The sequence below is a fragment of the Micromesistius poutassou genome (genome assembly GCF_964030765.1).
Source record: "Micromesistius poutassou genome assembly, contig: SCAFFOLD_5683, whole genome shotgun sequence".
NCBI lineage: Eukaryota > Metazoa > Chordata > Actinopteri > Gadiformes > Gadidae > Micromesistius > Micromesistius poutassou.
The window spans coordinates 3,742-14,841 of record NW_028177057.1 but is presented as its reverse complement, the minus strand read 5'-3'; the positions used below and the strand labels follow the sequence as shown (position 1 = coordinate 14,841).

The 11,100-nt window shown below is 49.3% G+C and overlaps 1 protein-coding gene across 1 annotated transcript; it reads left to right on the top strand.

Moving 5' to 3' along the window:
- Window positions 1-35: 35 nt before the first annotated feature.
- On the top strand, window positions 36-9,459 carry LOC311376789 (neurobeachin-like; the record flags this gene model as incomplete). Its single annotated transcript, XM_084491260.1, has 11 exons — window positions 36-63; window positions 518-541; window positions 2,306-2,486; window positions 3,644-3,768; window positions 4,499-4,567; window positions 4,683-4,851; window positions 5,551-5,951; window positions 7,010-7,146; window positions 7,931-8,085; window positions 9,160-9,289; window positions 9,414-9,459. Exons 3-11 carry the CDS (start codon window positions 2,339-2,341, stop codon window positions 9,457-9,459), a joined length of 1,380 nt encoding a protein of 459 aa, XP_084347386.1. The 5' UTR covers window positions 36-63; window positions 518-541; window positions 2,306-2,338.
- Window positions 9,460-11,100: the final 1,641 nt, after the last annotated feature.

The following is an 11,100-nucleotide window of genomic DNA, read 5'->3' as shown; positions in this document are numbered from 1 at the left end:
GACAACATCATCATCGCCTGCGGAGGCATCCTTCCTCTGCTCTCTGCGGCCACCTCCCCCTCCGTAAGTGGCTCGGTTCTGGCCCCCTGTGGCGGGAGGGGGATTACAGATCACCAGCAGCACATCTTAAAACAAACCCGTGAGTTCAAAAATACCACGTCTCCTCTCCCTGAACCCAGTGGTTGGATCGGTCTGATGTCGTTCTTCTATTAACGTTGAAAGTATTATTGCAGTAGAATTTATTATTGATAGATTTTTTTAAGAAACCTTTTTTCAATGATCACTATAGTCTATCTCTGCCATGTACCATTGTCGACTGTAGCTATTAGACATGTCGTAGAAGCGGTACTCCTCAATTACTACCCTGCTTTCCAGCCCAGCTTTTATTAATAATTCAACTACTTTATGACTATGCTACTACTTATTTATTTTAACTCTTCATCTCTTTTCCCTCTTCTGTTTTTCTGTCCTGTTATCGTTTCGTCTGTCTGTCTGTGTTTCCGTTCTGCATGTGCAGAGCTCTAAGAGTAGTGCCAATGCTGTAAGTTGCTGTTTCCTTTCCTCTCTCTACTTGAAGCCGCTTTGACCGCCAGACTCCCCCCACTCTCCCGCCATGCCTGCCTGATCCATTGTGTTGTTTTATCCTTTGCTGTGCTGCTTCTTCTTCTTCTCTGCTTCGGCTCATTACTACTACTTTCCCCTCAACCTGTTTGGTGCTGAAGTGCAGTCCGATTCCGATCGGTATTCAGAACACACAGGGAGCACATTACGGCTCCCTCCTGCTGTCTAATGGAAAATAACATGTTGGCAAAAAGGGAGCAAGTAAGCGAAGAGTTCAAATCAGCGGAGGCAGAAAAAACTGACTGGAAAAAAGGATGGAACGTTCTTCTGAATGGTTCAAATTAAACGATTGCGTTCCTGCATTGTGATGCGATTTAATGGCTAATTATATTGAACTCGGCACTAAAAACCTTTTTATATTGCTTTCAATGTTAATCATCGTCCCTACGCAGCTTATGTCAATTCAATCATTTATCTCCAGTTTCTCCTCTCTATTCCTCCTCTATTTATTTTGTTACGGCTTGAATCATCATGGTTGATTTAAATGGATCGGGGACGTAAAGTAAAATCTCGAGTGATGCACTGCACTGTTGTCTTGAAGACCTGTATCAAATGGCTGCGAGGTGCTTTGAGTAAGCCACCGGGCGCATACGTCTGCTAAGCCTTTCCCCCCTTACCCCCCTCCCCCCCCCCAACCCCTCTGTATCGACACCAAAGAAGGCAGGAGGCGCAGCACCCCAGGGGGGGTCAAAGGGCAAGGAGGTGAACCCTCTGCCAGGGGCTGGAGCCGCAGGGGGTGAGGTGCGTACACAAAAAAACCCTAACAAACTCAATCTCAAAACGGCCCAAGTCACCCACCGTTCACCTGGGGACCTCCGACCGGGAAACCCCTTGGCTGTCCTCACTCTCTTGTCTGTCCTCCTCCTCCTCCTCCGTATGTCTGTACGCACGTCACCTGACCTCACGTGAGGCTCAGAGCCCGCTCCTCGTCAACCCCCACACCCCCCACCTCCCCCACTCCCCACCTTCTGAACCCCCTTTCTCCACCCCCGTCCCCACCCTGTAGACTCTAGACGGGGGTCAACGTCATGCTCTTGACTCCTCTTGTCACCTCTGTGTGTGTTGCCGGGTAGCGAGTGCTGCTCCTGCTCGTGTGTACGCTCACGTTTCGGGGGGGGGCCTACCTAGCTTAGCTTCCTGTTACGCCGAGGGCTGACGTCCCTCACTGCCGATGTCGCTACCTCTGTGTCTCTCCATCACCAGTTTTGTGTGTCGTCTGTGGCTCATTGCTAACACATTGCTCTGTAGTGTCACACTGTCACTGAATGTCGATGTTTAGATACTTATATATATATATATATATATATATATATATATATAAATACTGTAGTTATGTGTTGTTTAGTTGCTTGACAAGTACTCTAACTCACAATTATGTTTAAATGTCTAGTTGCGTCACAAGTACGCTAACTCACAATTCTGGTAAATGTTTCTGCAGTTCATGCACATTAGTTTGGATATTATTTTGGTTTACATCAATAGGCAATCCCTTTTTGCGATCAACTTACCGATTAATTTGCTTGACTACTCCTTTATCGGAAATATACGATTAAAAACACACACAAGAAAGCCCCTTGCCTTTTGTGTTTTGTGTGCGTGTTCATCCACCTGAACTCCTCCGTTGCTGTCCCCCCCCCCCCCCCCCCCGCGCCCGTCCCCCCCCACCCCCCCTCCGGGTCTCCAGACGGAGCTGGAGAACATCGAGGCCACCCAGGGCATGTCGTCGGAGACGGCCGTCACCTTCCTCTCCCGCCTCATGGCCATGGTGGACGTCCTGGTGTTCGCCAGCTCGCTGAACTTCAGCGAGATCGAGGCGGAGAAGAACATGTCCAGCGGGGGGCTGATGAGGCAGTGCCTCCGACTTGGTATGTGTGAGTTTGAGTTTTTTTATTCTATTCCCTCATCCATTTTCAGTCCCCCCCACCCCCCCATGTCCAGACGATCGTTTCGACTTTGATACCTGAACCATGAACGTATGGCGTACATGTGTAGATATGTTATATTTACGTTTTTGTATTTTATGGATTGGCACCCATGCTTTGGTTGTGTAGTATAATATATGGATTATCTTATATATATATCTAGATATATATAGATGTGGAATATCACATAGAAGGAATGTCTCTAGATGCATGCGTTCTGCATGTTTCTAGAGTGGCCAGCAGACATTGCCTTTGATCCGTATGAATGTATCGCATACATTTTATATTTACGTTGTTGCATTTTCTGGATATGTACACATCCTGTGGTCGTATTGTAGAAGATATTGAATATACTGAACGTGTTTAATACAACGTATGAACTTATCACGTACATATAGATTTACTTTTTAGATTAAATTTTTTTTGGCATTTTATGGATTGGTACCAATCCTGTGGTTGTATAAGATATGGAATAAACTGAATGTGTTTTAATACAACACTATGTCGTGCTGAATGTATAATCTCGTTGCTAGCAGAGACCGGTCAGGGACAGAACTCCAGGGGCATAAACGATAAACTGGATGTCCCAGAAAATCACATTTTCTTTTTCAGTAAAATATAATTCTCCCTTGCAGGAAAAACATAAACAACACATTGGTGTGGGAAGCGAAACACAAGTGCCAACACTTTACTCTTCTATGCCTAGCTGCTTGCGTTATTGTGTAGCCGAGTGGGGCGTTCAATACACCAATTCATAGCCACTGAAAAGACACACACACACACACACACACACACAATGTATGAATTGTGGTCACGACGACCTTGCTATTATATTAGTGGCTATAACTCTGCAGTTAAATAATTAAACCCTGCTAAACGACGGCACATTTAACAGAGTTACAAATGACACACAAACATTTTAATAGGAAATGTACCCTTGCCAGAACCGTGTTACTCTTACCGTCGTACTCTCTCTCTCTCTCCCGTGTGTGTGTGTGTGTTTGCGTACGTATGCGGACGTGTGCATGCACATGCGTGTGTGCATGCGTGTGTGTGCGTGTGTGTGTGTGCATGCGTGTGTGTGTGTGTGTGTGCTCCAGTGTGCTGCGTGGCGGTGAGGAACTGCCTGGAGTGCAGACAGCGGCAGAGGGAGCGCGGCTGTAAGTCGTCGCTGAGCAGCAGCAGATCCCAGGACAGTCTGCACAGCGCGCCCACCACCAACAAGGTACCACACACACACGCACGCGCACGCACACACACACACACACACGCACACACATACTGACGCACTAGGCCTGGGCGATATGGCTGTAAGACATATCACGATATAACTCGATCATATTGATCGATATCGATAACTATTGATAATTTGAATGACCTAAAAAGACTAGGAATTACCATGCTGGATTTAAACACTTCTGTTTAACACTTAATATGACCTTCCACTGTTCTTCATTGATAAATACACCAATGTCAACGAAAAACACTCAAATATTGTAAAGAAGTATGTTTGTGTAAAAAAAACCCAGCTGCTAGATTCGGTGGTCCAGTCTCTTATCGATATATATATATATATATATTGAACGTGTTTCATATTGATATTGATCAAAAGTCTATCACGATACGATCATTTATTGTTTTATTGCCCAGGCCTATGACACACACACACACACACACACACACACACACACCATCTCTCATAGGTCCCTGTTACACTTAGACCTTGTCACGTTGATACGACGTGTGACGTCATGGGTTTCACGTCGTCATGTTTACGATGTGTGAGTAGTTAATGAGATGGATTTTCCCCACACACACACCACCAAGAATACACAAACACACACAAACACACACTCAGGAGGCTGGAGGTGTTAGCTGACTTTCTTTGTTCCTTCCTTCCTTCCTTGCTTCCTTCCTTGCTTCCTTGCTTCCTTCCTTGCTTCCTCCTCTCACAGCAGGACCCAGACCGACTCTTGCAGGACGTGGACATCAACCGACTCAGAGCCGTTGTGTTTAGAGATGTGGTAAGACAATTTAAAACCTATATGCATTTATGGCCTTATCCATAAGGCTTATTATTTAGAGTGCATTGTAATGTGTGCGTGTGTGTGCGCGCGCGCGTGTGTGTGTGTATTCCAGGACGACAGTAAGCAGGCTCAGTTCCTGGCACTGGCTGTCGTCTACTTCATCTCCGTGCTAATGGTCTCCAAGTACCGGGACATCCTGGAGCCCCAGCGGGAGATTGGCAGGTCCACCAGCCTATCAGGGAGAAGCATCCGCCACGAGATCAACTCCCCGACCAGCACAGGTCAGGCCCCCCCGCTCACCGCTCCTGCCGCAGCGGGAGGTGACTCATCGCTTCATAAAAGCCTCGGGCAAACACTGATAGAGCGTTTTTTTTTCACCCACCGACTGGGACGACAACAGAGGAATATACAGAACGCTGAGGCCGCTGCAGCGCATGCTAAAAACAGCCTCGCTGGCGATATATATCCACGCCTTATTTTAAAGCGTTCGATGAGGTGTGAGCTGCTTACTGTATTCAAGGTCAAATTCTATACTTTCTGTGGTTCCTATGTTCTTTTGGTAGTGTACTGTAATATGAAATACTTCTATGTATACTAATATGGTTACATGGTTGTATTCCTTGTATTCCTTCCTTTGGTTGTAGGGAATGGTGTCTTGTTACCAGAATGTGGGCATTGCGAATTCCTTGTGAGACACATACAGAGACGAGTCTCCTTCATTCTGGTGATGAAGTCACTTCATCACCAGAATGAAGCGATTCCTAGAGAACAGTCCCCTGGATGGACTGACTCATGCTTTGGCTGCGTTTAGCTCCTGAGAATCCTATATTACCTCATGTATTTAGTAAACAGCCTCAGTAGAAAACCCCCTGCAGGTGTCTCTAAAGAAGCACCAGGCCCGAATTCACCTCCCCTCCCCTCGCCCCCTCTCCCCTCCCCCCCCCCCCCTCTCCACTCCCCCCCCCCCCTCTCTCCTCCAGAACACCCCTCGTCGTCCTTCTCGGACCGGGACAAGCAGAGCTCCACCCCCGGGGACAACTCCCCCTGCGGCGGCCTGCCCCACACCGACTCGGGCATCGGGGAGGAGGGCCACGTGTCGGGGTCCCTGAACGGCTCGGAGATGGGCCTGGGCCTGGGCCTGGGCATGGTGGGCCGGGAGACGGAGCGCGACCGGGACGTGGGCGGCGGCGTGGGCGGCGGCGGCGTGGGCGTGGGCGTGGTGGGCACGGCCGACCTGCTGTGCGGCCTCTCGGACGTCCGGCGGTCCCAGGAGAGTCTGCTGGACTCGCCGCATAACCCTGGCTCCGCCTCCAACCCGGGCCAGGCCCCGCCCTCCTCCATCTCCAGCATCAGCCAGACCAACAAGGGCATCAACGTCAAGGTGAGTGCGCGGGGTCGTCGGGTCGTCGATTGTGCGGGTTGTCGTGTCGTCACGTTCTTAGTGATGTGGGGAGTCCGAAGAAAAACACGAAACGCGTACCTGCCGAGGAAAGTCCGGGTTTCTTCCAAATGGCTCCGAGCTCGGCCCATTTTTTCCGGTTATTAGTTCTGCCTCCAGGTTCGGCTCATTTGCAAATCCGCTGGACTCGGAGTCCAAAGGCTGCGGAAGGAATTTCAATTTGTGAAATATTAATCTCTCTGCGGACAGAGTACTGCGCACTCGAGGTTTATGCATGCTCACGGCCGGCGAAAAAGAAAGTGTTTTAACGTTGCGAGTTAAATGATCAATGTCAAGGTGTTCCATTAGTGAGAAACATAAACCTCCCGCATACACCTGCAGTAAAACACAGAGGCTCTCCAAGAGCAGTGTGCCTCTTCACTCATTCTCATCCCCTTCCTCTCTCTTTCTCTCTCTCTCTCTCTTTGTCGCTCTCTCTCCCTCTTTCTCTCCCTCACCCCCTCGTTTCCTCTCTCTCTCTTTCTCTTCCTCACCCCCTCGTTTCCTCTCTCTTTCTCTCCCTCACCCCCTGGTTTCCTCTCTCTCTCTCTCTCTCTCTCTCTCTCTCTCTCTCTCTCTCTCTCTCTCTCTCTCTCTCTCTCTCTCTCTCTCTCTCTCTCTCTGTGTGTCTCTCTCTCCCTCTTTCTCTCCCTCACCCCCTCGTTTCCTCTCTCTCTTTCTCTCTCTCTGTGTGTCTCTCTCTCTCCCTCTTTCTCTCCCTCACCCCCTCGTTTCCTCTCTCTCTCTCTCTCTCTCTCTCTCTCTCTCTCTCTTTCTCTCTCTCTCTTTGTCGCTCTCTCTCCCTCTTTCTCTTCCTCACGCCCTTGTTTCCTCTCTCTCTCTCTCTCTCTTTCTCTCTCTCTGTGTGTCTCTCTCTCCCTCTTTCTCTCCCTCACCCCCTCGTTTCCTCTCTCTCTCTCTCTCTCTCTCTCTCTCTCTCTCTCTCTCTCTGTCTCTCTCTCTCTCTCTCCCCCTCCCCCCCCTTCCCTCCCACACAACAGGAGATCCTGAAGAGCTTGGTGGCCGCCCCTCTGGACGGCGGGGACGCGGGGCAGGAGGTGGGGCCCACCCCCTACCACCCGGACCCCGCCCTGAAGACACACCCCATGCTGCCCATGCAGTTCCACTCCTTCGACAGGTAACTGGCTCCCCCACCCCCCCCCAACCCCCCCCACCCACGAGGCCTCCTTGACTCTCAAGTAGAAGACATCGCGGGAAGCTTAAAAATAATGAATATAAAGAATAAAGTGCTGTGAATTTCCACATCTAGATTCATCCATTTTTTAATGAAATGTGTGTTAATGGCTTGCAGGAGCGGCGATCAACCTTCATACTCTTTGATGGATAGTGGTGTGCAAAGGACGTTACGTCATATTACATATGAAACGATTTCCCTTTTATTGCTGATAATCCCGCAGAGTTCCTATTGGCCGTGCCATCAAAAGCCTTCCTCGGCTGTACGGGGCCGTTTTCTCACTCTGAATGAGGCGCTCTCTTTAAATAGCTGTTAATTTAATCATTGATGAGCCGAGTTGTGCCCAGATCAGTAGAACAACGCATGAAACGCGAGTGTTAATTATTACAATGCATATTTAAAATGTGCGGCTAATGCTGATAAGAATAATTGGCAGGAAGACATTCCCACACACAAACACACACCTTTTAAACTTTAACCACTTCTTCTTACGCATTGTGAATACTTTCAGTCTAACCACAACACACTCGAATGAATCGATCAGTCTACACAATTGGAATAAATGTAACATCAAACGCACAATATTTTGTAAATAAAATAAAAAATATCAAAGAACTGTATCGTCTTTAACAGACATTTCCATTTTTTACAACATAAACTTCCCAACAAGTCAAATACACCTCAGAGCCGATTGGTCAACCCGTGCGTCGTCCCTTCCCCCTGATAGGAGCGTTGTGGTGCCAGTCAAGAAGGCCCCGCCCGGCAGCCTGTCCGTCAACACGGTGGGAACGCCCACCACCGGCGGATCGGCCACCCCTGGCAGCACGCCCAACATCTTCGCCGCTGCCACGGCAACCCCCAAGAGCATGATCAACACTACAGGTGAGCGAGACGTCACCTGGGCAAGCCCCCCCCCCCCCCCCCCCTCTCTCTTAAAGACACACGGCGAGACGCACGCCACACTCACACCGCTCTCAGCAGAAACGTACGTTTACGCTAATGTATGATGATCACGAATGCAGAAAGCACGATCTAAAAAAACACTCACCCATGGAGGAGTTCGATAATACGGGGGAGATAATAAAAGCCTTTAAAAGCATTCCCGGTCTTCAGAGGCGGCAGAGGAATGCAAAGCACTCTGTGGTGAAAACCGAAGAGTGCCGGGTGCAGGGTGAAAGTCACGGTGCATTTCCTCACGGGTCCTCCCTTTGATTCCTTATGATAAATCAATGCACCAGAGGTCAGACCCGTCGTGACTCTGACAAATGCCAAATGTTTTCCTCCACAACTTCTCTTGCGCGCCGAGAAAACGCGCGAGAATCGGGCGTGGTCAAACACTGCAACGGGAATCATCTTTCTGTCATTCCCCCCCCCCCCCCCCCCCCGAGATGAATTGCCGTTCGGTACAGGGATTGGCCTGCTATTGGTCATGTTGAGAAATGAGCCGGGGGGCTGTAGAACCAAGTCAAGGTGCCGCTGCCCTTTACTGCCCTCTAGTGCGGCTGCCCACCGCCCCCGTGTGCCCTCAGGCGAGACAAGGAATGCTGTGAAATCCTGTTCGGATTTAATACGTTGACATCTAATATCCTGACATCACGACAGAGCAGCACGTATTTGATAAGTTTTTTTGATAGTCCGCAGTGGTGTGACATATCGCAGACATTGCTCATGACCTCGTACATATAACATCCAGGTCATAATGCGTTCAAGCTCATTCCTGGGGGGGGGGGGGCGTATTCGCGCCCTACGACGTTAATCTGCTGTGGTTTGGATTTATGGTCGGGTTTGAGGATCGGGGGGGGGGGGGGGGTGGGGGTTGAGGAAACGACGGCCGTGTCGGTCGTGAAATATAAATGAGCACGGCCCCACACACACGCCCCCCCTCAACTGGACGTGTGCGGTAGCGTTGGCAGGGGGTGTAATCGCGCTCCTGTCAAAGGCGCTCTTGCCTGACAGGTAGCCCACCTCGTGGTGACGGCGTGACGACCAGCGCTGTGGGGGGGGGGTGTGTGAGGGGCAAAGCGGGTTCACCCAGAGAGGACGAGGGCCGGGCCGCGGGCCACCACCCGTTCATCGGAGGATACGGGTAGCAGTTCAACAAGGGGGGGCTCGGACTGACAGCCTCCGGGGTGTTGTGCGTACACGCCCCAGGGGCCCATGGAAGGGATGGGTGTCTCAGTGTAGCTCCTCTATGTGGGTTGTTTGGACAGAGTGGGCTTCATTAAGGAGGAGGAGCAGAGAGACACTGTGGGCTAATGCGTTGCTCTGCTGTCTGCCGGCTAATGTTCCCGGTAATTAAGACTCTGCGTCTCTAATGTTTCGTCGTCGTCCCCCCCCCCCCCCCGCCGCCACCTCCCCCTTCGCCCTTCTCTCTCTCCGTCCCCCTCCCCCCTCTCTCTCTCTCTCTTTTTTTTTCCTCATCTCTTTGCTATTTGTCGTTCTTCCTCACCAGGGGCTGCAGACTCCGCCTCCTCTTCCTCCTCCTCCTCCTCGTCCTTCGTGAACGGCGCCACCAGTAAGAGCCTGCCGGCGGTGCAGACGGTGGCGCCCATGCCCGAGGACACCATGGAGAACATGAGGTCAGGGAGCCCCCCCCCCCCCCCCCCGCCCGTCTCATAGCTATCGCGCTAAGCTATGCTAACACGCTAAGCTACGCTAACTCCCTGCCATTTTTGTCCCCCCGGTAGACACACAGCTCACACCTGTTTGCTGGCTTGCGTTCTCTCACTTGTTCGCATCTCTTTGTTTTCTCTCCCCCCCCTCCTCCTCCTCCTCCCCCCCCCCACCCCCCACACCTATATTTTTTTCTCTCGGCCTTTGCGTCTTTCCCATACCATGTGTTCTGTAGGACTGAACAAACCAATACAGTCAGCAGTCACACTAGCTGCGCATACACGATAAATGTTATGAGGCCTGTAAATACACGTAATGACACACACACACACACACACGCACACACACACAGTGACACACTAACGTGACAACCGTAATACTGAATAATTGTCCAATTTAATTGAAATAGATTGCACTAAGCCGGACTTCAATACAGCATGTTCGTCATCTCTCCCAAAACAGCTTACCACATTTGAACACCGCCGCAGTGTACTTATTCAGCATTACTAATCATCACCGGGTTATAATACACTCGGGGAGAACACGAGTCATTAATTTCACAATTTGCTAACACTAGCTTTTTAAGAAATTGATTTTAACACTCAAAGGCATGTGGTATCAAGGAGTGACTGAACTTTAACATCAAACTGAAATTCGATTTTTTACCATACAAACTCACATGGTACACATGTGGAGATATCTGCTCAGTTTGAAACTAGTGTCCGGTCACTCTTTCACAATGCACATAATTCACTGTGTTTCATTCTTAGAGCAATGCAGCACCAAAAAAATAATCCTGATTTGGTTATCATGACCCCAGCCCCTGTAGCCTGTGAAGTCAGACCAATAACGTTTAACGTGGATCATTCTCCAAATTAAGTTATACCAGAAGACCGACATGCACCTTTTTTTTGATACAAAAAGGCTCATGTCCATCCTCTGGTATAACTTCATTTTGTGAATGATCCATGAAATGCGTCTAACTTTAGGGAGCTCTATTCCGAACGAGGGAATTTCTTCTGGCTCTCCAGGCTACAATGGTTTGAAGTGATTCATAAATTATATATTTCTTTATGGTGTCTTAAGTGTGTTTCCATAACCTGCGTAGCTTTTACAAATATACGATTATAGATATATTTTAGAGATTTCACTTTTAAAGTCATGTAAGTTAGTGTGTCATTTCCCTAAAATGAATGTACATTGAACCATCCCTATCATGGTAATATTAAAAACGTATTTAATATTATAGCCCATTCAAGCTATACTTGTAACAATCGTAGTTCT